General features: G+C 63.2%; 1 protein-coding gene across 1 annotated transcript in view; it reads left to right on the top strand.

Annotated features, from left to right (window-relative positions):
• LOC139417394 (myelin transcription factor 1-like) overlaps positions 1 to 26,367 on the top strand; it is a 64,096-nt gene that overhangs the window by 11,437 nt on the left and 26,292 nt on the right. The window contains exons 3-4 of the mRNA XM_071166664.1: positions 1,109 to 1,166; positions 1,815 to 1,894. Coding sequence (XP_071022765.1) covers positions 1,125 to 1,166; positions 1,815 to 1,894 — 122 coding nt within the window. The 5' untranslated portion in view covers positions 1,109 to 1,124. The remainder of the gene's footprint in view (positions 1 to 1,108; positions 1,167 to 1,814; positions 1,895 to 26,367) is intronic.

Below are 26,367 nucleotides of genomic sequence, written 5' to 3'. Positions count from 1 at the left end.
CCAGGTTAGGGGGAGAGAGGAGGAGTGGGGAGAGAGGAGGGGGGGAGAGGAGAGGGGGTGAGAGGGGGGAGAGGAAGGGGGAGAGAGGAGAGGGAGAGAAGAAGGGGGAGAGAGGAGGAGAGGGGAGGTGAGGGGAGAGGAGGAGGGAGAGGGGAGGTGGGGAGAGAGGAGGAGGGGAGAGGAGGGGGAGAGGGGAGGTGGGGAGAGAGGAGGAGGGGAGAGGAGGAGGGGGGAGAGGGGAGAGGAGGGGGAGAGGAGGTGGGGAGAGAGGAGGAGGGGAGAGGGGAGAGGAGGGGGAGAGAGAGGAGGGGGAGAGAGGAGGAGGGGAGAGGAGAGGAGGTGGGGAGAGAGGAGGAGGGGAGAGGAGGGGGAGAGGAGTGGGGGAGAGAGGAGTGGGGGAGAGGGGAGAGGAGGTGAGGAGGAGGGGAGAGGGGAGAGGAGGGGGAGAGAGAGGAGGGGGAGAGAGAGGAGGGGGAGAGAGGAGGAGGGGAGAGGGGAGAGGAGGTGGGGAGAGAGAGGAGGGGGAGAGAGGAGGAGGGGAAAGGGGAGAGGAGGTGGGGAGAGAGGAGGAGGGGAGAGGAGGAGGGGGAGAGGATGAGGGGGGGAGAGGAGGTGGGGGGAGAGGAGGAGGGGGGGGGAGAGGAGGGGGAGAGGAGGTGGGGAGAGAGGAGGAGGGGAAAGGGGAGAGGAGGTGGGGAGAGAGGAGGAGGGGAGAGGAGGAGGGGGGGAGAGGATGAGGGGGGGAGAGGAGGTGGGGGGAGAGGAGGAGGGGGGGGGAGAGGAGGGGGAGAGGAGGTGGGGAGAGAGGAGGAGGGGAGAGGGGAGAGGAGGGGGAGAGGGGAGAGAAGGGGGAGAGAGAGGAGGGGGAGAGAGAGGAGGGGGAGAGAGGTGGGGGGTGACATTGTGTGTACTCTGTATATAATCAGATGTGGATATTATGTTGGATACATGTAAGTGAACATGCATTTAAACTGTAACAGTGAGTGGGTGTTAGTCTGTAATGGCTGCTGTTCTTCTGTCATTTCCTCTTCCATTAAAACCTGTCCTGACCTGTCTTGACCTGTCCTGACCTGTCTTGACTCTCTGTGACCTCTTTCCTTTGTGACAGATGAGTGTGGAGAGTGATGACACGCGAAGCACACGCACACGCTCCAAGGGAATCAGAGGTGAGTTCAGCTCTCATGCCACAGGGAGGCCTGACTATGAGGAGAGAGATTTTCTCCAATGGCCATAATGAAAACTTAATGATATTTCTAAAAACAAGCTCTTATTTTTGAATGCCCCAATCAATTCCCTCGAGTAGCCAACAGCTTATAGTATTGTTGATCATAGACTATGATTATTTTATTTTTTTAAGACAATTAAGTCGCCTGAATGAAATGCAGTATTTTTATCTGATGTAGGTAGTTTTTCTTTTAATTATGATTTTAATTATGATAATTACTGCAACAATTAATGCTGAAGTCTGCATGTAATTGTATATTTCCTCTGATCAGCACAGAGCAATTTGACTGATCTGGGTGTCCTTGGCTGTGTGTGTGTGTGTGTGTGTGTGTGTGTGTGTGTGTGTGTGTGTTCATTTTTCTCCCGATAATGAATGTATATTTCTGTATATTTCTATTTATTTCTGTATATGCTTTATATTTTTGTATTTTGTTTTTAAATGTCTGTATATTTCTAGTTATTTCTGTATATGTTTTGTATTTTTGTATTTTGTTTTTAAATGTCTGTATATTTCTAGTTATTTCTGTGAAGATCCTCCAGGGATTCTTATGCATTTGTGATTTATTGATTGTAACTAGTTCCTTCTGCAGTGCAGCTTTCAGCTGGTTCACCTTTGCTCGTCTCTTATTGGTTCTCTAGTTCCCACCGAGCTCATTGGACAAGAGCTGAGGTAAGCGCTGTACAATACTTCATCCTGTTTGTACGTTGTTTGTCTGTCTCGTGTGTATCTCGCTAAACGGAAACGTTATACTGTAGTCTTGTTTTGTCATACTGCACATTTCAGTCATACAGACTGCTTGTCACATGACGAGAATGATCATAACGCCCATAGTAACTTCGTGGTTTTACTTCCTGGTCCAAGTTTAACCCTTTTAATATACTGCGGTTAAACAGAAACCTCTTTCTTCTTGTCCTTCTCCTCCTCTTCATCTTCCTCCCCCCATGAGCATAACCTGCATGGTACTGGGTTCATCATCTACTGAACCTCATCAGTCATGACCAACATCGTCTCCTCTCCCAAAATAATAATTTGTCACACTTCACCCTTAAGCATTGATCAGGTCTCTGCTGCACTCCAAAACCCCCTTGAGGTGCTGTAGAGGCTCCTGTCTCATTTAAAAATGCAAATATAGCATTCTAATAAGTAATAATAACCTGTAGACTGTGAGGGCCACCTGTAGACTGTGAGGGCCACCTGGAGACTGTGAGGGCCACCTGGAGACTGTGAGGGCCACCTGTAGACTGTGAGGGCCACCTGTAGACTGTGAGGAACACCTGGAGACTGTGAGGGCCACCTGTAGACTGTGAGGGCCACCTGTAGACTGTGAGGAACACCTGGAGACTGTGAGGAACACCTGTAGACTGTGAGGGCCACCTGTAGACTGTGAGGGCCACCTGGAGACTGTGAGGAACACCTGTAGACTGTGAGGGCCACCTGTAGACTGTGAGGGCCACCTGGAGACTGTGAGGGCCACCTGGAGACTGTGAGGGCCACCTGGAGACTGTGAGGAACACCTGGAGACTGTGAGGGCCACCTGTAGACTGTGAGGGCCACCTGTAGACTGTGAGGGCCACCTGGAGACTGTGAGGGCCACCTGGAGACTGTGAGGGCCACCTGTAGACTGTGAGGGCCACCTGTAGACTGTGAGGGCCACCTGTAGACTGTGAGGGCCACCTGTAGACTGTGAGGAACACCTGTAGACTGTGAGGGCCACCTGTAGACTGTGAGGAACACCTGTAGACTGTGAGGGCCACCTGTAGAATGTGAGGGCCACCTGTAGACTGTGAGGGCCACCTGGAGACTGTGAGGAACACCTGTAGACTGTGAGGGCCACCTGTAGACTGTGAGGGCCACCTGTAGACTGTGAGGGCCACCTGGAGACTGTGAGGGCCACCTGTAGACTGTGAGGGCCACCTGGAGACTGTGAGGGCCACCTGGAGACTGTGAGGGCCACCTGTAGACTGTGAGGGCCACCTGTAGACTGTGAGGGCCACCTGTAGACTGTGAGGGCCACCTGTAGACTGTGAGGAACACCTGTAGACTGTGAGGGCCACCTGTAGACTGTGAGGAACACCTGTAGACTGTGAGGGCCACCTGTAGAATGTGAGGGCCACCTGTAGACTGTGAGGGCCACCTGGAGACTGTGAGGAACACCTGTAGACTGTGAGGGCCACCTGTAGACTGTGAGGAACACCTGTAGACTGTGAGGGCCACCTGGAGACTGTGAGGGCCACCTGGAGACTGTGAGGAACACCTGTAGACTGTGAGGGCCACCTGTAGACTGTGAGGAACACCTGTAGACTGTGAGGGCCACCTGGAGACTGTGAGGAACACCTGTAGACTGTGAGGAACACCTGTAGACTGTGAGGGCCACCTGTAGACTGTGAGGAACACCTGTAGACTGTGAGGGCCACCTGTAGACTGTGAGGAACACCTGGAGACTGTGAGGAACACCTGTAGACTGTGAGGGCCACCTGTAGACTGTGAGGAACACCTGTAGACTGTGAGGGCCACCTGTAGACTGTGAGGGCCACCTGTAGACTGTGAGGAACACCTGTAGACTGTGAGGGCCACCTGTAGACTGTGAGGAACACCTGTAGACTGTGAGGGCCACCTGTAGACTGTGAGGGCCACCTGTAGACTGTGAGGGCCACCTGTAGACTGTGAGGGCCACCTGTAGACTGTGAGGGCCATCTGTAGCCCTCCTGGGTCTCAGAACAACCCCCACCCCCACCTACCCCCTCAGCCCCCAGCCCTCCTGGGTCTCAGAACAACCCCCACCTACCCCTTCAGCCCTCCTGGGTCTCAGAACAACCCCCACCTACCCCCTCAGCCCTCCTGGGTCTCAGAACAACCCCCACCTACATCCTCAGCCCCCAGCCCTCCTGGGTCTCAGAACAACCCCCACCTACCCCCTCAGCCCCCAGCCCTCCTGGGTCTCAGAACAACCCCCACCCCCACCTACCCCCTCAGCCCCCAGCCCTCCTGGGTCTCAGAACAACCCCACCTACCCCCTCAGCCCTCCTGGGTCTCAGAACAACCCCCACCTACCCCCTGAGCCCTCCTGGGTCTCAGAACAACCCCCACCTACCCCCTCAGCCCTCCTGGGTCTCAGAACAACCCCCACCTACCCCCTCAGCCCTCCTGGGTCTCAGAACAACCCCCACCTACCCCCTCAGCCCTCCTGGGTCTCAGAACAACCCCCACCTACAGCCTCAGCCCCCAGCCCTCCTGGGTCTCAGAACAACCCCCACCCCCACCTACCCCCTCAGCCCCCAGCCCTCCTGGGTCTCAGAACAACCCCAACCTACCCCCTCAGCCCCCAGCCCACCTGGGTCTCAGAACAACCCCCACCCCCACCTACCCCCTCAGCCCCCAGCCCTCCTGGGTCTCAGAACAACCCCCACCCCCACCTACACCCTCAGCCCCCAGCCCTCCTGAGTCTCAGAACAACCCCCACCTACCCCCTCAGCCCCCAGCCCTCCTGGGTCTCAGAACAACCCCCACCTACCCCCTGAGCCCTCCTGGGTCTCAGAACAACCCCCACCTACACCCTCAGCCCTCCTGGGTCTCAGAACAACCCCCACCTACACCCTCAGACCTCCTGGGTCTCAGAACAACCCCCACCTACCCCCTCAGCCCTCCTGGGTCTCAGAACAACCCCCACCTACACCCTCAGACCTCCTGGGTCTCAGAACAACCCCCACCTACACCCTCAGCCCTCCTGGGTCTCAGAACAACCCCCACCTACCCCCTCAGCCCTCCTGGGTCTCAGAACAACCCCCACCTACACCCCCAGCCCTCCTGGGTCTCAGAACAACCCCCACCTACACCCTCAGCCCTCCTGGGTCTCAGAACAACCCCCACCTACACCCACAGCCCTCCTGGGTCTCAGAACAACCCCCACCAACACCCTCAGCCCTCCTGGGTCTCAGAACAACCCCCACCTACCCCCTCAGCCCCCAGCCCTCCTGGGTCTCAGAACAACCCCCACCCCCACCTACACCCTCAGCCCCCAGCCCTCCTGAGTCTCAGAACAACCCCCACCTACCCCCTCAGCCCCCAGCCCTCCTGGGTCTCAGAACAACCCCCACCTACCCCCTGAGCCCTCCTGGGTCTCAGAACAACCCCCACCTACACCCTCAGCCCTCCTGGGTCTCAGAACAACCCCCACCTACCCCCTCAGCCCTCCTGGGTCTCAGAACAACTCCCACCTATCCCCTCAGCCCTCCTGGGTCTCAGAACAACCCCCACCTACCCCCTCAGCCCTCCTGGGTCTCAGAACAACCCCCACCTACACCCTCAGACCTCCTGGGTCTCAGAACAACCCCCACCTACACCCTCAGCCCTCCTGGGTCTCAGAACAACCCCCACTTACCCCCTCAGCCCTCCTGGGTCTCAGAACAACCCCCACCTACACCCCCAGCCCTCCTGGGTCTCAGAACAACCCCCACCTACACCCTCAGCCCTCCTGGGTCTCAGAACAACCCCCACCTACCCCCTCAGCCCTCCTGGGTCTCAGAACAACCCCCACCTACACCCCCAGCCCTCCTGGGTCTCAGAACAACCCCCACCTACCCCCTCAGCCCCTCAGCCCTCCTGGGTCTCAGAACAACCCCCACCTACCCCCTCAGTCCTCCTGGGTCTCAGAACAACCCCCACCTACACCCTCAGCCCTCCTGGGTCTCAGAACAACCCCCACCTACACCCCCAGCCCTCCTGGGTCTCAGAACAACCCCCACCTACCCCCTCAGCCCTCCTGGGTCTCAGAGCAACCCTCCCCCTACACCCACAGCCCTCCTGGGTCTCAGAACAACCCCCACCTACACCCTCAGCCCTCCTGGGTCTCAGAACACCCCCCACCTACCCCCTCAGCCCTCCTGGGTCTCAGAACATCCCCCACCTACACCCCCAGCCCTCCTGGGTCTCAGAACAACCCCCACCTACCCACTCAGCCCCCAGACCTCCTGGGTCTCAGAACAACCCCCACCTACCCCCTCAGCCCCCAGCCCTCCTGGGTCTCAGAACAACCCCCACCTACCCCCTCAGCCCCCAGCCCTCCTGTGTCTCAGAACAACCCCCACCTACACCCTCAGCCCTCCTGAGTCTCAGAACAACCCCCACCTACACCCCCAGCCCTCCTGGGTCTCAGAACAACCCCCACCTACACCCTCAGCCCTCCTGATTCTCAGAACAATCCCCACCTACACCCTCAGCCCTCCTGGGTCTCAGAACAACCCCCACCTACCCCCCCAGCCCTCCTGGGTCTCAGAACAACCCCCACCTACACCCCCCCAGAACAACACCCACAAGCCCTCCTGGGTCTCAGAACAACCCCCACCTACCCCCTCAGCCCCCAGCCCTCCTGGGTCTCAGAACAACCCCCACCTACCCCCTCAGCCCTCCTGGGTCTCAGAACAACCCCCACCTACACCCTCAGCCCCCAGCCCTCCTGGGTCTCAGAACAACCCCCACCTACCCCCTAAGTCCCCAGCCCTCCTGGGTCTCAGAACAACCCCCACCTACCCCCTCAGCCCCCAGCCCTCCTGGGTCTCAGAACAACTCCCACCTACCCGCTCAGCCCCCAGCCCTCCTGGGTCTCAGAACAACCCCCACCTACCCCCTCAGCCCTCCTGGGTCTCAGAACAACCCCCACCTACCCCCTCAGCTCCCAGCCCTCCTGGGTCTCAGAACAACCCCCACCTACCCCCTCAGCCCTCCTGGGTCTCAGAACAACCCCCACCTACACCCTCAGCCCCCAGCCCTCCTGGGTCTCAGAACAACCCCCACCTACCCCCTCAGCCCCCAGCCCTCCTGTGTCTCAGAACAACCCCCACCTACACCCCAGCCCTCCTGTGTCTCAGAACAACCCCCACCTACACCCCCAGCCCTCCTGGGTCTCAGAACAACCCCCACCTTCCCCCTCAGCCCTCCTGGGTCTCAGAACAACCCCCACCTTCCCCCTCAGCCCTCCTGGGTCTCAGAACAACCCCCACCTACACCCCCAGCCCTCCTGGGTCTCAGAACAACCCCCACCTACACCCTCAGCCCTCCTGAGTCTCAGAACAACCCCCACCTACACCCCCAGCCCTCCTGGGTCTCAGAACAACCCCCACCTACACCCAAGCCCTCCTGGGTCTCAGAACAACCCCCACCTACCCCCTCAGCCCTCCTGGGTCTCAGAACAACCCCCACCTTCCCCTCAGCCCTCCTGGGTCTCAGAACAACCCCCACCTACCCCCTCAGCCCTCCTGGGTCTCAGAACAACCCCCACCTACCCCCTCAGCCCCCAGCCCTCCTGGGTCTCAGAACAACCCCCACCTACACCCTCCGCCCCCAGCCCTCCTGGGTCTCAGAACAACCCCCACCTACCCACTCAGCCCTCCTGGGTCTCAGAACAACCCCCACCTACCCCCTCAGCCCTCCTGGGTCTCAGAACAACCCCCACCTACCCCTTCAGCCCCCAGCCCTCCTGGGTCTCAGAACAACCCCCACCTACCCCCTAAGTCCCCAGCCCTCCTGGGTCTCAGAACAACCCCCACCTACCCCCTCAGCCCCCAGCCCTCCTGGGTCTCAGAACAACTCCCACCTACCCGCTCAGCCCCCAGCCCTCCTGGGTCTCAGAACAACCCCCACCTACCCACTCAGCCCTCCTGGGTCTCAGAACAACCCCCACCTACCCCCTCAGCCCTCCTGGGTCTCAGAACAACCCCCACCTACCCCTTCAGCCCCCAGCCCTCCTGGGTCTCAGAACAACCCCCACCTACCCCCTCAGCCCTCCTGGGTCTCAGAACAACCCCCACCTACCCCTTCAGCCCCCAGCCCTCCTGGGTCTCAGAACAACCCCCACCTACCCCCTAAGTCCCCAGCCCTCCTGGGTCTCAGAACAACCCCCACCTACCCCCTCAGCCCCCAGCACTCCTGGGTCTCAGAACAACTCCCACCTACCCGCTCAGCCCCCAGCCCTCCTGGGTCTCAGAACAACCCCCACCTACCCACACAGCCCTCCTGGGTCTCAGAACAACCCCCACCTACCCCCTCAGCCCTCCTGGGTCTCAGAACAACCCCCACCTACCCCTTCAGCCCCCAGCCCTCCTGGGTCTCAGAACAACCCCCACCTACCCCCTCAGCCCTCCTGGGTCTCAGAACAACCCCCACCTACACCCTCAGCCCCCAGCCCTCCTGGGTCTCAGAACAACCCCCACCTACCCCCTCAACCCCCAGCCCTCCTGTGTCTCAGAACAACCCCCACCTACACCCTCAGCCCTCCTGAGTCTCAGAACAACCCCCACCTACACCCCCAGCCCTCCTGGGTCTCAGAACAACCCCCACCTACAACCCAGCCCTCCTGGGTCTCAGAACAACCCCCACCTACCCCCTCAGCCCTCCTGGGTCTCAGAACAACCCCAACCTTCCCCCTCAGCCCTCCTGGGTCTCAGAACAACCCCCACCTTCCCCCCAGCCCTCCTGGGTCTCAGAACAACCCCCACCTACACCCTCAGCCCTCCTGGGTCTCAGAACAACCCCCACCCCCACCTACCCCCTCAGCCCCCAGCCCTCCTGGGTCTCAGAACAACCCCCACCTACCCCCTCAGCCCTCCTGGGTCTCAGAACAACCCCCACCTACACCCTGACCCCTCCTGGGTCTCAGAACAACCCCCACCTACCCCCTCAGCCCTCCTGGGTCTCAGAACAACCCCCACCTACCCCCTAGCCCCCAGCCCTCCTGGGTCTCAGAACAACCCCCAACCCCCACCTACCCCCTGGGTCTCAGAACAACCCCCACCTCAGCCCCCAGCCCTCCTGGGTCTCAGAACATCCCCCACCCCCACCTACACCCTCAGCCCCCAGCCCTCCTGAGTCTCAGAACAACCCCCACCTACCCCCTCAGCCCCCAGCCCTCCTGGGTCTCAGAACAACCCCCACCTACCCCCTCAGCCCTCCTGGGTCTCAGAACAACCCCCACCTACACCCTCAGCCCCCAGCCCTCCTGGGTCTCAGAACAACCCCCACCTACCCCCTAAGTCCCCAGCCCTCCTGGGTCTCAGAACAACCCCCACCTACCCCCTCAGCCCCCAGCCCTCCTGGGTCTCAGAACAACTCCCACCTACCCGCTCAGCCCCCAGCCCTCCTGTGTCTCAGATCAACCCCCACCTACCCACTCAGCCCTCCTGGGTCTCAGAACAACCCCACCTTCCCCCTCAGCCCTCCTGGGTCTCAGAACAACCCCCACCTACCCCCTCAGCCCTCCTGGGTCTCAGAACAACCCCCACCTACCCCCTCCTGGGTCTCAGAACCCCCCACCTCCTCAGCCCTCCTGGGTCTCAGAACAACCCCCACCTACACCCTCAGCCCCCAGCCCTCCTGGGTCTCAGCCCCCAGCCCTCCTGGGTCTCAGAACAACCCCCACCTACCCCCCTCCTGGGTCTCAGAACCCCCACCTCCTGGGTCTCAGAGAACAACCCCACCTTCCCCCTCAGCCCCCACCTACACCCTCAGCCCCCAGCCCTCCTGGGTCTCAGAACAACCCCCACCTACCCCCTAAGTCCCCAGCCCTCCTGGGTCTCAGAACAACCCCCACCTACCCCCTCAGCCCCCAGCCCTCCTGGGTCTCAGAACAACTCCCACCTACCCGCTCAGCCCCCAGCCCTCCTGGGTCTCAGAACAACCCCCACCTACCCACTCAGCCCTCCTGGGTCTCAGAACAACCCCACCTTCCCCCTCAGCCCTCCTGGGTCTCAGAACAACCCCCACCTACCCCCTCAGCCCTCCTGGGTCTCAGAACAACCCCCACCTACCCCCTCAGCTCCCAGCCCTCCTGGGTCTCAGAACAACCCCCACCTACCCCCTCAGCCCTCCTGGGTCTCAGAACAACCCCCACCTACACCCTCAGCCCCCAGCCCTCCTGGGTCTCAGAACAACCCCCACCTACCCCCTCAGCCCCCAGCCCTCCTGTGTCTCAGAACAACCCCCACCTACACCCCAGCCCTCCTGTGTCTCAGAACAACCCCCACCTACACCCCCAGCCCTCCTGGGTCTCAGAACAACCCCCACCTTCCCCCTCAGCCCTCCTGGGTCTCAGAACAACCCCCACCTTCCCCCTCAGCCCTCCTGGGTCTCAGAACAACCCCCACCTACACCCATCAGCCCTCCTGGGTCTCAGAACAACCCCCACCTCCTGAGTCTCAGAACAACCCCCACCTACACCCCCAGCCCTCAGCCCTCCTGGGTCTCAGAACAACCCCCACCTACACCCATCAGCCCTCCTGGGTCTCAACAACCCCCACCTACACCCTCAGCCCTCCTGAGTCTCACAACCCCCACCTACACCCCCAGCCCTCCTGGGTCTCAGAACAACCCCCACCTACACCCAAGCCCTCCTGGGTCTCAGAACAACCCCCACCTACCCCCTCAGCCCTCCTGGGTCTCAGAACACCCCCCACCCACCCCTCAGCCCTCCTGGGTCTCAGAACAACCCCCACCTACCCCCTCAGCCCTCCTGGGTCTCAGAACAACCCCCACCTACCCCCTCAGCCCCCAGCCCTCCTGGGTCTCAGAACAACCCCCACCTACACCCTCCGCCCCCAGCCCTCCTGGGTCTCAGAACAACCCCCACCTACCCACTCAGCCCTCCTGGGTCTCAGAACAACCCCCACCTACCCCCTCAGCCCTCCTGGGTCTCAGAACAACCCCCACCTACCCCTTCAGCCCCCAGCCCTCCTGGGTCTCAGAACAACCCCCACCTACCCCCTAAGTCCCCAGCCCTCCTGGGTCTCAGAACAACCCCCACCTACCCCCTCAGCCCCCAGCCCTCCTGGGTCTCAGAACAACTCCCACCTACCCGCTCAGCCCCCAGCCCTCCTGGGTCTCAGAACAACCCCCACCTACCCACTCAGCCCTCTTGGGTCTCAGAACAACCCCCACCTACCCCCTCAGCCCTCCTGGGTCTCAGAACAACCCCCACCTACCCCTTCAGCCCCCAGCCCTCCTGGGTCTCAGAACAACCCCCACCTACCCCCTCAGCCCTCCTGGGTCTCAGAACAACCCCCACCTACACCCTCAGCCCCCAGCCCTCCTGGGTCTCAGAACAACCCCCACCTACCCCCTCAACCCCCAGCCCTCCTGTGTCTCAGAACAACCCCCACCTACACCCTCAGCCCTCCTGAGTCTCAGAACAACCCCCACCTACACCCCCAGCCCTCCTGGGTCTCAGAACAACCCCCACCTACACCCCAGCCCTCCTGGGTCTCAGAACCACCCCCACCTACCCCCTCAGCCCTCCTGGGTCTCAGAACAACCCCAACCTTCCCCCTCAGCCCTCCTGGGTCTCAGAACAACCCCCACCTTCCCCCCCAGCCCTCCTGGGTCTCAGAACAACCCCCACCTACACCCTCAGCCCTCCTGGGTCTCAGAACAACCCCCACCCCCACCTACCCCCTCAGCCCCCAGCCCTCCTGGGTCTCAGAACAACCCCCACCTACCCCCTCAGCCCTCCTGGGTCTCAGAACAACCCCCACCTACACCCTGACCCCTCCTGGGTCTCAGAACAACCCCCACCTACCCCCTCAGCCCTCCTGGGTCTCAGAACAACCCCCACCTACCCCCTAAGCCCTCCTGGGTCTCAGAACAACCCCCACCTACACCCTCAGCCCCCAGCCCTCCTGGGTCTCAGAACAACCCCAACCTACCCCCTCAGCCCCCAGCCCACCTGGGTCTCAGAACAACCCCCACCCCCACCTACCCCCTCAGCCCCCAGCCCTCCTGGGTCTCAGAACATCCCCCACCCCCACCTACACCCTCAGCCCCCAGCCCTCCTGAGTCTCAGAACAACCCCCACCTACCCCCTCAGCCCCCAGCCCTCCTGGGTCTCAGAACAACCCCCACCTACCCCCTAAGTCCCCAGCCCTCCTGGGTCTCAGAACAACCCCCACCTACCCCCTAAGTCCCCAGCCCCCAGCCCTCCTGAGTCTCAGAACAACCCCCACCTACACCCTAAGCCCCCAGCCCTCCTGGGTCTCAGAACAACCCCCACCTACCCCCTAAGTCCCCAGCCCTCCTGGGTCTCAGAACAACCCCCACCTACCCCCTCAGCCCCCAGCCCTCCTGGGTCTCAGAACAACTCCCACCTACCCGCTCAGCCCCCAGCCCTCCTGGGTCTCAGAACAACCCCCACCTACCCACTCAGCCCTCCTGGGTCTCAGAACAACCCCCACCTACACCCTCAGCCCCCAGCCCTCATAGGGTCTCAGAACAACCCCCACCTACCGCCTCAGCCCTCCTGGGTCTCAGAACAACCCCCACCTACCCCCTCAGCCCCCAGCCCTCCTGGGTCTCAGAACAACCCCCACCTACCCCCTAAGTCCCCAGCCCTCCTGGGTCTCAGAACAACCCCCACCTACCCCCTCAGCCCCCAGCCCTCCTGGGTCTCAGAACAACTCCCACCTACCCGCTCAGCCCCCAGCCCTCCTGGGTCTCAGAACAACCCCCACCTACCCACTCAGCCCTCCTGGGTCTCAGAACAACCCCCACCTACCCCCTCAGCCCTCCTGGGTCTCAGAACAACCCCCACCTACCCCCTCAGCCCCCAGCCCTCCTGGGTCTCAGAACAACTCCCACCTACCCGCTCAGCCCCCAGCCCTCCTGGGTCTCAGAACAACCCCCACCTTCCCCCTCAGCCCTCCTGGGTCTCAGAACAACCCCCACCTACCCCCTCAGCCCTCCTGGGTCTCAGAACAACCCCCACCTACCCCCTCAGCCCCCAGCCCTCCTGGGTCTCAGAACAACCCCCACCTACCCCCTCAGCCCCCAGCCCTCCTGGGTCTCAGAACAACTCCCACCTACCCGCTCAGCCCCCAGCCCTCCTGGGTCTCAGAACAACTCCCACCTACCCGCTCAGCCCCCAGCCCTCCTGGGTCTCAGAACAACTCCCACCTACCCGCTCAGCCCCCAGCCCTCCTGGGTCTCAGAACAACCCCCACCTTCCCCCTCAGCCCTCCTGGGTCTCAGAACAACCCCCACCTACCCCCTCAGCCCTCCTGGGTCTCAGAACAACCCCCACCTACCCCCTCAGCCCCCAGCCCTCCTGGGTCTCAGAACAACCCCCACCTACCCGCTCAGCCCCCAGCCCTCCTGGGTCTCAGAACAACCCCCACCTACCCCCTCAACCCCCAGCCCTCCTGTGTCTCAGAACAACCCCCACCTACACCCTCAGCCCTCCTGAGTCTCAGAACAACCCCCACCTACACCCCCAGCCCTCCTGGGTCTCAGAACAACCCCCACCTACACCCCAGCCCTCCTGGGTCTCAGAACAACCCCCACCTACCCCCTCAGCCCTCCTGGGTCTCAGAACAACCCCCACCTTCCCCCTCAGCCCTCCTGGGTCTCAGAACAACCCCCACCTACCCCCTCAGCCCTCCTGGGTCTCAGAACAACCCCCACCTCCCCCCTCAGCCCTCCTGGGTCTCAGAACAACCCCCACCTACCCCCTCAGCCCTCCTGGGTCTCAGAACAACCCCCACCTACACCCTCAGCCCTCCTGAGTCTCAGAACAACCCCCACCTACCCCCCCAGCCCTCCTGGGTCTCAGAACAACCCCCACCTACCCCCTCAGCCCTCCTGGGTCTCAGAACAACCCCCACCTACCCCCTAAGTCCCCAGCCCTCCTGGGTCTCAGAACAACCCCCACCTACCCCCTCAGCCCCCAGCCCTCCTGGGTCTCAGAACAACCCCCACCTTCCCCCTCAGCCCTCCTGGGTCTCAGAACAACCCCCACCTACCCCCTCAGCCCTCCTGGGTCTCAGAACAACCCCCACCTACCCCCTCAGCCCCCAGCCCTCCTGGGTCTCAGAACAACCCCCACCTACCCCCTCAGCCCTCCTGGGTCTCAGAACAACCCCAACCTTCCCCCTCAGCCCTCCTGGGTCTCAGAACAACCCCCACCTACACCCTCAGCCCCCAGCCCTCCTGGGTCTCAGAACAACCCCCACCTACCCCCTAAGTCCCCAGCCCTCCTGGGTCTCAGAACAACCCCCACCTACCCCCTCAGCCCTCCTGGGTCTCAGAACAACCCCCACCTACACCCTCAGCCCCCAGCCCTCCTGGGTCTCAGAACAACCCCCACCTACACCCTCCGCCCCCAGCCCTCCTGGGTCTCAGAACAACCCCCACCTACCCCCTAAGTCCCCAGCCCTCCATGGTCTCAGAACAATCCCCACCTACCCCCTCAGCACCCAGCCCTCCTGGGTCTCCGAACAACTCCCACCTACCCGCTCAACCCCCAGCCCTCCTGGGTCTCAGAACAACCCCCACCTACCCACTCAGCCCTCCTGCGTCTCAGAACAACCCCCACCTCCCCTAAGTCCCCAGCCCTCCATGGTCTCAGAACAATCCCCACCTACCCCATCAGCCCCCAGCCCTCCTGGGTCTCAGAACAACTCCCACCTACCCGCTCAGCCCCCAGCCCTCCTGGGTCTCAGAACAACCCCCACCTACCCACTCAGCCCTCCTGCGTCTCAGAACAACCCCCACCTTCCCCCTCAGCCCTCCTGGGTCTCAGAACAACCCCCACCTACACCCCAGCCCTCCTGGGTCTCAGAACAACCCCCACCTACCCCCTCAGCCCTCCTGGGTCTCAGAACAACCCCCACCTTCCCCCTCAGCCCTCCTGGGTCTCAGAACAACCCCCACCTACCCCCTCAGCCCTCCTGGGTCTCAGAACAACCCCCACCTACCCCCTCAGCCCCCAGCCCTCCTGGGTCTCAGAACAACCCCCACCTACACCCTCCGCCCCCAGCCCTCCTGGGTCTCAGAACAACCCCCACCTACCCCCTAAGTCCCCAGCCCTCCATGGTCTCAGAACAACCCCCACCTACCCCCTCAGCCCTCCTGGGTCTCAGAACAACCCCCACCTTCCCCCTCAGCCCTCCTGGGTCTCAGAACAACCCCCACCTACCCCCTCAGCCCTCCTGGGTCTCAGAACAACCCCCACCTACCCCCTCAGCCCCCAGCCCTCCTGGGTCTCAGAACAACCCCCACCTACACCCTCCGCCCCCAGCCCTCCTGGGTCTCAGAACAACCCCCACCTACACCCTCAGCCCCCAGCCCTCCTGGGTCTCAGAACAACCCCCACCTACCCCCTAAGTCCCCAGCACTCCTGGGTCTCAGAACAACCCCCACCTTCCCCCTCAGCCCTCCTGGGTCTCAGAACAACCCCCACCTACCCCCTCAGCCCTCCTGCGTCTCAGAACAACCCCCACCTTCCCCCTCAGCCCTCCTGGGTCTCAGAACAACCCCCACCTACCCCCACAGCCCTCCTGGGTCTCAGAACAACCCCCACCTACACCCCCAGCCCTCCTGTGTCTCAGAACAACCCCCACCTACACCCCCAGCCCTCCCGGGTCTCAGAACAACCCCCACCTACACCCCAGCCCTCCTGGGTCTCAGAACAACCCCCACCTACCCCCTCAGCCCTCCTGGGTCTCAGAACAACCCCCACCTTCCCCCTCAGCCCTCCTGGGTCTCAGAACAACCCCCACCTACCCCCTCAGCCCTCCTGGGTCTCAGAACAACCCCCACCTACCCCCTCAGCCCTCCTGGGTCTCAGAACAACCCCCACCTACACCCTCAGCCCCCAGCCCTCCTGGGTCTCAGAACAACCCCCACCTACCCCCTAAGTCCCCAGCACTCCTGGGTCTCAGAACAACCCCCACCTACCCCCTCAGGCCCCAGCCCTCCTGGGTCTCAGAACAACCCCCACCTTCCCCCTCAGCCCTCCTGGGTCTCAGAACAACCCCCACCTACCCCCTCAGCCCTCCTGGGTCTCAGAACAACCCCCACCTACCCCCTCAGCCCTCCTGGGTCTCAGAACAACCCCCACCTACACCCTCAGCCCCCAGCCCTCCTGGGTCTCAGAACAACCCCCACCTACCCCCTAAGTCCCCAGCCCTCCTGGGTCTCAGAACAACCCCCACCTACCCCCTCAGCCCTCCTGGGTCTCAGAACAACCCCCACCTACCCCCTCAGCCCCCAGCCCTCCTGGGTCTCAGAACAACCCCCACCTACCCCCTCAGCCCCCAGCCCTCCTGGGTCTCAGAACAACCCCCACCTACCCCCTCAGCCCTCCTGGGTCTCAGAACAACCCCCACCTACACCCTCAGCCCCCAGCCCTCCTGGGTCTCAGAACAACCCCCACCTACCCCCTAAGTCCCCAGCCCTCCTGGGTCTCAGAACAACCCCCACCTACCCCCTCAGCCCTCCTGGGTCTCAGAACAACCCCCACCTACCCCCTCAGCCCCCAGCCCTCCTGGGTCTCAGAACAACCCCCACCTACCCCCTCAGCCCCCAGCCCTCCTGGGTCTCAGAACAACTCCCACCTACCCGCTCAGCCCCCAGCCCTCCTGGGTCTCAGAACAACCCCCACCTACCCACTCAGCCCTCCTGGGTCTCAGAACAACTCCCACCTACCCGCTCAGCCCCCAGCCCTCCTGGGTCTCAGAACAACACCCACCTACCCACTCAGCCCTCCTGGGTCTCAGAACAACCCCCACCTACCCCCTCAGCCCTCCTGGGTCTCAGAACAACTCCCACCTACCCGCTCAGCCCCCAGCCCTCCTGGGTCTCAGAACAACCCCCACCTACCCCCTCAGCCCTCCTGGGTCTCAGAACAACCCCCACCTACACCCTCAGCCCTCCTGAGTCTCAGAACAACCCCCACCTACACCCTCAGCCCTCCTGGGTCTCAGAACAACCCCCACCTACACCCTCAGCCCTCCTGGGTCTCAGAACAACCCCCACCTTCCCCCACAGCCCTCCTGGGTCTCAGAACAACCCCCACCTACCCCCTCAGCCCTCCTGGGTCTCAGAACAACCCCCACCTACCCCCTCAACCCCCAGCCCTCCTGTGTCTCAGAACAACCCCCACCTACACCCTCAGCCCTCCTGAGTCTCAGAACAACCCCCACCTACACCCCCAGCCCTCCTGGGTCTCAGAACAACCCCCACCTACACCCCAGCCCTCCTGGGTCTCAGAACAACCCCCACCTACCCCCTCAGCCCTCCTGGGTCTCAGAACAACCCCCACCTTCCCCCTCAGCCCTCCTGGGTCTCAGAACAACCCCCACCTACCCCCTCAGCCCTCCTGGGTCTCAGAACAACCCCCACCTACACCCTCAGCCCCCAGCCCTCCTGGGTCTCAGAACAACCCCCACCTACCCCCTCAACCCCCAGCCCTCCTGTGTCTCAGAACAACCCCCACCTACACCCTCAGCCCTCCTGAGTCTCAGAACAACCCCCACCTACACCCCCAGCCCTCCTGGGTCTCAGAACAACCCCCACCTACACCCCAGCCCTCCTGGGTCTCAGAACAACCCCCACCTACCCCCTCAGCCCTCCTGGGTCTCAGAACAACCCCCACCTTCCCCCTCAGCCCTCCTGGGTCTCAGAACAACCCCCACCTACACCCCCAGCCCTCCTGGGTCTCAGAACAACCCCCACCTACACCCTCAGCCCTCCTGAGTCTCAGAACAACCCCCACCTACACCCCCAGCCCTCCTGGGTCTCAGAACAACCCCCACCTACACCCCAGCCCTCCTGGGTCTCAGAACAACCCCCACCTACCCCCTCAGCCCTCCTGGGTCTCAGAACAACCCCCACCTACACCCCCAGCCCTCCTGGGTCTCAGAACAACCCCCACCTACACCCCAGCCCTCCTGGGTCTCAGAACAACCCCCACCTACCCCCACAGCCCTCCTGGGTCTCAGAACAACCCCCACCTCCCCCCCCAGCCCTCCTGGGTCTCAGAACAACCCCCACCTTCCCCCTCAGCCCTCCTGGGTCTCAGAACAACCCCCACCTTCCCCCCCAGCCCTCCTGGGTCTCAGAACAACCCCCACCTACCCCCTCAGCCCTCCTGGGTCTCAGAACAACCCCCACCTACCCCCTCAGCCCCCAGCCCTCCTGGGTCTCAGAACAACCCCCACCTACCCCCTCAGCCCCCAGCCCTCCTGGGTCTCAGAACAACCCCCACCTTCCCCCTCAGCCCTCCTGGGTCTCAGAACAACCCCCACCTACCCCCTCAGCCCTCCTGGGTCTCAGAACAACCCCCACCTACCCCCTCAGCCCCCAGCCCTCCTGGGTCTCAGAACAACCCCCACCTACCCCCTCAGCCCTCCTGGGTCTCAGAACAACCCCCACCTACACCCTCAGCCCCCAGCCCTCCTGGGTCTCAGAACAACCCCCACCTACCCCCTAAGTCCCCAGCCCTCCTGGGTCTCAGAACAACCCCCACCTACCCCCTCAGCCCCCAGCCCTCCTGGGTCTCCGAACAACTCCCACCTACCCGCTCAGCCCCCAGCCCTCCTGGGTCTCAGAACAAACCCCACCTACCCACTCAGCCCTCCTGGGTCTCAGAACAACCCCACCTACCCCCTCAGCCCTCCTGGGTCTCAGAACAACCCCCACCTACCCCCTCAGCCCCCAGTCCTCCTGGGTCTCAGAACAACCCCCACCTACACCCCAGCCCTCCTGGGTCTCAGAACAACCCCCACCTACCCCCTCAGCCCTCCTGGGTCTCAGAACAACCCCCACCTTCCCCCTCAGCCCTTCTGGGTCTCAGAACAACCCCCACCTACCCCCTCAGCCCTCCTGGGTCTCAGAACAACCCCCACCTACCCCCTCAGCCCCCAGCCCTCCTGGGTCTCAGAACAACCCCCACCTACACCCTCCGCCCCCAGCCCTCCTGGGTCTCAGAACAACCCCCACCTACCCCCTAAGTCCCCAGCCCTCCATGGTCTCAGAACAATCCCCACCTACCCCCTCAGCACCCAGCCCTCCTGGGTCTCCGAACAACTCCCACCTACCCGCTCAACCCCCAGCCCTCCTGGGTCTCAGAACAACCCCCACCTACCCACTCAGCCCTCCTGCGTCTCAGAACAACCCCCACCTACCCCCTAAGTCCCCAGCCCTCCATGGTCTCAGAACAATCCCCACCTACCCCATCAGCCCCCAGCCCTCCTGGGTCTCAGAACAACCCCCACCTACCCACTCAGCCCTCCTGCGTCTCAGAACAACCCCCACCTTCCCCCTCAGCCCTCCTGGGTCTCAGAACAACCCCCACCTACACCCCAGCCCTCCTGGGTCTCAGAACAACCCCCACCTACCCCCTCAGCCCTCCTGGGTCTCAGAACAACCCCCACCTTCCCCCTCAGCCCTCCTGGGTCTCAGAACAACCCCCACCTACCCCCTCAGCCCTCCTGGGTCTCAGAACAGCCCCCACCTACCCCCTCAGCCCTCCTGGGTCTCAGAACAACCCCCACCTACCCCCTCAGCCCCCAGCCCTCCTGGGTCTCAGAACAACCCCCACCTACCCCCTAAGTCCCCAGCCCTCCATGGTCTCAGAACAATCCCCACCTACCCCCTCAGCCCTCCTGGGTCTCAGAACAGCCCCCACCTACCCCCTCAGCCCTCCTGGGTCTCAGAACAACCCCCACCTACACCCTCAGCCCCCAGCCCTCCTGGGTCTCAGAACAACCCCCACCTACCCCCTAAGTCCCCAGCCCTCCTGGGTCTCAGAACAACCCCCACCTACCCCCTCAGCCCTCCTGGGTCTCAGAACAACCCCCACCTACACCCTCAGCCCCCAGCCCTCCTGGGTCTCAGAACAACCCCCACCTACCCCCTAAGTCCCCAGCCCTCCTGGGTCTCAGAACAACCCCCACCTACCCCCTCAGCCCTCCTGGGTCTCAGAACAACCCCCACCTACCCCCTCAGCCCTCCTGGGTCTCAGAACAACCCCCACCTACACCCTCAGCCCCCAGCCCTCCTGGGTCTCAGAACAACCCCCACCTACCCCCTAAGTCCCCAGCCCTCCTGGGTCTCAGAACAACCCCCACCTACCCCCTCAGCCCTCCTGGGTCTCAGAACAACTCCCACCTACCCGCTCAGCCCCCAGCCCTCCTGGGTCTCAGAACAACCCCCACCTCTCAGCCCTCCTGGGTCTCAAACAACCCCCACCTACCCCCTCAGCCCTCCTGGGTCTCAGAACAACCCCCACCTACACCCTCAGCCCCCAGCCCTCCTGGGTCTCAGAACAACTCCCACCTACCCGCTCAGCCCCCAGCCCTCCTGGGTCTCAGAACAACCCCCACCTACCCACTCAGCCCTCCTGGGTCTCAGAACAACCCCCACCTACCCCCTCAGCCCTCCTGGGTCTCAGAACAACTCCCACCTACCCGCTCAGCCCCCAGCCCTCCTGGGTCTCAGAACAACCCCCACCTACCCCCTCAGCCCTCCTGGGTCTCAGAACAACCCCCACCTACACCCTCAGCCCTCCTGAGTCTCAGAACAACCCCCACCTACACCCTCAGCCCTCCTGGGTCTCAGAACAACCCCCACCTACACCCTCAGCCCTCCTGGGTCTCAGAACAACCCCCACCTTCCCCCTCAGCCCTCCTGGGTCTCAGAACAACCCCCACCTACCCCCTCAGCCCTCCTGGGTCTCAGAACAACCCCCACCTACACCCTCAGCCCCCAGCCCTCCTGGGTCTCAGAACAACCCCCACCTACCCCCTCAACCCCCAGCCCTCCTGTGTCTCAGAACAACCCCCACCTACACCCTCAGCCCTCCTGAGTCTCAGAACAACCCCCACCTACACCCCCAGCCCTCCTGGGTCTCAGAACAACCCCCACCTACACCCCAGCCCTCCTGGGTCTCAGAACAACCCCCACCTACCCCCTCAGCCCTCCTGGGTCTCAGAACAACCCCCACCTTCCCCCTCAGCCCTCCTGGGTCTCAGAACAACCCCCACCTACACCCCCAGCCCTCCTGGGTCTCAGAACAACCCCCACCTAAACCCTCAGCCCTCCTGAGTCTCAGAACAACCCCCACCTACACCCCCAGCCCTCCTGGGTCTCAGAACAACCCCCACCTACACCCCAGCCCTCCTGGGTCTCAGAACAACCCCCACCTACCCCCTCAGCCCTCCTGGGTCTCAGAACAACCCCCACCTACACCCCCAGCCCTCCTGGGTCTCAGAACAACCCCCACCTACACCCCAGCCCTCCTGGGTCTCAGAACAACCCCCACCTACCCCCTCAGCCCTCCTGGGTCTCAGAACAACCCCCACCTCCCCCCCCCAGCCCTCCTGGGTCTCAGAACAACCCCCACCTTCCCCCTCAGCCCTCCTGGGTCTCAGAACAACCCCCACCTTCCCCCCCAGCCCTCCTGGGTCTCAGAACAACCCCCACCTACCCCCTCAGCCCTCCTGGGTCTCAGAACAACCCCCACCTACCCCCTCAGCCCTCAGCCCTCCTGGGTCTCAGAACAACCCCCACCTACCCCCTCAGCCCCCAGCCCTCCTGGGTCTCAGAACAACCCCCACCTTCCCCCTCAGCCCTCCTGGGTCTCAGAACAACCCCCACCTACCCCCTCAGCCCTCCTGGGTCTCAGAACAACCCCCACCTACCCCCTCAGCCCCCAGCCCTCCTGGGTCTCAGAACAACCCCCACCTACCCCCTCAGCCCTCCTGGGTCTCAGAACAACCCCCACCTACACCCTCAGCCCCCAGCCCTCCTGGGTCTCAGAACAACCCCCACCTACCCCCTAAGTCCCCAGCCCTCCTGGGTCTCAGAACAACCCCCACCTACCCCCTCAGCCCCCAGCCCTCCTGGGTCTCAGAACAACTCCCACCTACCCGCTCAGCCCCCAGCCCTCCTGGGTCTCAGAACAAACCCCACCTACCCACTCAGCCCTCCTGGGTCTCAGAACAACCCCACCTACCCCCTCAGCCCTCCTGGGTCTCAGAACAACCCCCACCTACCCCCTCAGCCCCCAGTCCTCCTGGGTCTCAGAACAACCCCCACCTACACCCCAGCCCTCCTGGGTCTCAGAACAACCCCCACCTACCCCCTCAGCCCTCCTGGGTCTCAGAACAACCCCCACCTTCCCCCTCAGCCCTTCTGGGTCTCAGAACAACCCCCACCTACCCCCTCAGCCCTCCTGGGTCTCAGAACAACCCCCACCTACCCCCTCAGCCCCCAGCCCTCCTGGGTCTCAGAACAACCCCCACCTACACCCTCCGCCCCCAGCCCTCCTGGGTCTCAGAACAACCCCCACCTACCCCCTAAGTCCCCAGCCCTCCATGGTCTCAGAACAATCCCCACCTACCCCCTCAGCACCCAGCCCTCCTGGGTCTCCGAACAACTCCCACCTACCCGCTCAACCCCCAGCCCTCCTGGGTCTCAGAACAACCCCCACCTACCCACTCAGCCCTCCTGCGTCTCAGAACAACCCCCACCTACCCCCTAAGTCCCCAGCCCTCCATGGTCTCAGAACAATCCCCACCTACCCCATCAGCCCCCAGCCCTCCTGGGTCTCAGAACAACCCCCACCTACCCACTCAGCCCTCCTGCGTCTCAGAACAACCCCCACCTTCCCCCTCAGCCCTCCTGGGTCTCAGAACAACCCCCACCTACACCCCAGCCCTCCTGGGTCTCAGAACAACCCCCACCTACCCCCTCAGCCCTCCTGGGTCTCAGAACAACCCCCACCTTCCCCCTCAGCCCTCCTGGGTCTCAGAACCACCCCCACCTACCCCCTCAGCCCTCCTGGGTCTCAGAACAACCCCCACCTACCCCCTCAGCCCCCAGCCCTCCTGGGTCTCAGAACAACCCCCACCTACACCCTCAGCCCTCCTGGGTCTCAGAACAACCCCCACCTACCCCCTAAGTCCCCAGCCCTCCATGGTCTCAGAACAATCCCCACCTACCCCCTCAGCCCTCCTGGGTCTCAGAACAGCCCCCACCTACCCCCTCAGCCCTCCTGGGTCTCAGAACAACCCCCACCTACACCCTCAGCCCCCAGCCCTCCTGGGTCTCAGAACAACCCCCACCTACCCCCTAAGTCCCCAGCCCTCCTGGGTCTCAGAACAACCCCCACCTACCCCCTCAGCCCTCCTGGGTCTCAGAACAACCCCCACCTACACCCTCAGCCCCCAGCCCTCCTGGGTCTCAGAACAACCCCCACCTACCCCCTAAGTCCCCAGCCCTCCTGGGTCTCAGAACAACCCCCACCTACCCCCTCAGCCCTCCTGGGTCTCAGAACAACCCCCACCTACCCCCTCAGCCCTCCTGGGTCTCAGAACAACCCCCACCTACACCCTCAGCCCCCAGCCCTCCTGGGTCTCAGAACAACCCCCACCTACCCCCTAAGTCCCCAGCCCTCCTGGGTCTCAGAACAACCCCCACCTACCCCCTCAGCCCTCCTGGGTCTCAGAACAACCCCCATCTACACCCTCAGCCCCCAGCCCTCCTGGGTCTCAGAACAACCCCCACCTACCCCCTAAGTCCCCAGCCCTCCTGGGTCTCAGAACAACCCCCACCTACCCCCTCAGCCCTCCTGGGTCTCAGAACAACCCCCACCTACCCCCTCAGCCCCCAGCCCTCCTGGGTCTCAGAACAACCCCCACCTACCCCCTCAGCCCCCAGCCCTCCTGGGTCTCAGAACAACTCCCACCTACCCGCTCAGCCCCCAGCCCTCCTGGGTCTCAGAACAACCCCCACCTACCCACTCAGCCCTCCTGGGTCTCAGAACAACTCCCACCTACCCGCTCAGCCCCCAGCCCTCCTGGGTCTCAGAACAACCCCCACCTACCCACTCAGCCCTCCTGGGTCTCAGAACAACCCCCACCTACACCCTCAGCCCCCAGCCTTCCTGGGTCTCAGAACAACCCCCACCTACCCCCTAAGTCCCCAGCACTCCTGGGTCTCAGAACAACCCCCACCTACCCCCTCAGGCCCCAGCCCTCCTGGGTCTCAGAACAACCCCCACCTTCCCCCTCAGCCCTCCTGGGTCTCAGAACAACCCCCACCTACCCCCTCAGCCCTCCTGGGTCTCAGAACAACCCCCACCTACCCCCTCAGCCCTCCTGGGTCTCAGAACAACCCCCACCTACACCCTCAGCCCCCAGCCCTCCTGGGTCTCAGAACAACCCCCACCTACCCCCTAAGTCCCCAGCCCTCCTGGGTCTCAGAACAACCCCCACCTACCCCCTCAGCCCTCCTGGGTCTCAGAACAACCCCCACCTACCCCCTCAGCCCCCAGCCCTCCTGGGTCTCAGAACAACCCCCACCTACCCCCTCAGCCCCCAGCCCTCCTGGGTCTCAGAACAACTCCCACCTACCCGCTCAGCCCCCAGCCCTCCTGGGTCTCAGAACAACCCCCACCTACCCACTCAGCCCTCATGGGTCTCAGAACAACTCCCACCTACCCGCTCAGCCCCCAGCCCTCCTGGGTCTCAGAACAACCCCCACCTACCCACTCAGCCCTCCTGGGTCTCAGAACAACCCCCACCTACCCCCTCAGCCCTCCTGGGTCTCAGAACAACCCCCACCTACACCCTCAGCCCCCAGCCCTCCTGGGTCTCAGAACAACTCCCACCTACCCGCTCAGCCCCCAGCCCTCCTGGGTCTCAGAACAACCCCCACCTACCCACTCAGCCCTCCTGGGTCTCAGAACAACCCCCACCTACACCCTCAGCCCCCAGCCCTCCTGGGTCTCAGAACAACCCCCACCTACCCCCTAAGTCCCCAGCACTCCTGGGTCTCAGAACAACCCCCACCTACCCCCTCAGGCCCCAGCCCTCCTGGGTCTCAGAACAACCCCCACCTTCCCCCTCAGCCCTCCTGGGTCTCAGAACAACCCCCACCTACACCCTCAGCCCCCAGCCCTCCTGGGTCTCAGAACAACCCCCACCTACCCCCTAAGTCCCCAGCCCTCCTGGGTCTCAGAACAACCCCCACCTACCCCCTCAGCCCTCCTGGGTCTCAGAACAACCCCCACCTACCCCCTCAGCCCCCAGCCCTCCTGGGTCTCAGAACAACCCCCACCTACCCCCTCAGCCCCCAGCCCTCCTGGGTCTCAGAACAACTCCCACCTACCCGCTCAGCCCCCAGCCCTCCTGGGTCTCAGAACAACCCCCACCTACCCACTCAGCCCTCATGGGTCTCAGAACAACTCCCACCTACCCGCTCAGCCCCCAGCCCTCCTGGGTCTCAGAACAACCCCCACCTACCCACTCAGCCCTCCTGGGTCTCAGAACAACCCCCACCTACCCCCTCAGCCCTCCTGGGTCTCAGAACAACCCCCACCTACACCCTCAGCCCCCAGCCCTCCTGGGTCTCAGAACAACTCCCACCTACCCGCTCAGCCCCCAGCCCTCCTGGGTCTCAGAACAACCCCCACCTACCCACTCAGCCCTCCTGGGTCTCAGAACAACCCCCACCTACCCCCTCAGCCCTCCTGGGTCTCAGAACAACCCCCACCTACACCCTCAGCCCCCAGCCCTCCTGGGTCTCAGAACAACTCCCACCTACCCGCTCAGCCCCCAGCCCTCCTGGGTCTCAGAACAACCCCCACCTACCCCCTCAGCCCTCCTGGGTCTCAGAACAACCCCCACCTACACCCTCAGCCCTCCTGAGTCTCAGAACAACCCCCACCTACACCCTTAGCCCTCCTGGGTCTCAGAACAACCCCCACCTACACCCTCAGCCCTCCTGGGTCTCAGAACAACCCCCACCTTCCCCCTCAGCCCTCCTGGGTCTCAGAACAACCCCCACCTACCCCCTCAGCCCTCCTGGGTCTCAGAACAACCCCCACCTACACCCTCAGCCCCCATCCCTCCTGGGTCTCAGAACAACTCCCACCTACCCGCTCAGCCCCCAGCCCTCCTGGGTCTCAGAACAACCCCCACCTACCCCCTCAGCCCTCCTGGGTCTCAGAACAACCCCCACCTACCCCCTCAGCCCTCCTGGGTCTCAGAACAACCCCCACCTACACCCTCAGCCCCCAGCCCTCCTGGGTCTCAGAACAACCCCCACCTACCCCCTAAGTCCCCAGCCCTCCTGGGTCTCAGAACAACCCCCACCTACCCCCTCAGCCCTCCTGGGTCTCAGAACAACCCCCACCTACACCGTCAGCCCTCCTGAGTCTCAGAACAACCCCCACCTACACCCCCAGCCCTCCTGGGTCTCAGAACAACCCCCACCTACCCCCTCAGCCCTCCTGGGTCTCAGAACAACCCCCACCTACACCCTCAGCCCCCAGCCCTCCTGGGTCTCAGAACAACCCCCACCTACCCCCTAAGTCCCCA

This window comes from Oncorhynchus clarkii, chromosome 9 (genome assembly GCF_045791955.1).
Source record: "Oncorhynchus clarkii lewisi isolate Uvic-CL-2024 chromosome 9, UVic_Ocla_1.0, whole genome shotgun sequence".
In the NCBI taxonomy this organism is placed as follows: domain Eukaryota; kingdom Metazoa; phylum Chordata; class Actinopteri; order Salmoniformes; family Salmonidae; genus Oncorhynchus; species Oncorhynchus clarkii.
This window is presented reverse-complemented; position numbering and strand designations above follow the sequence as displayed.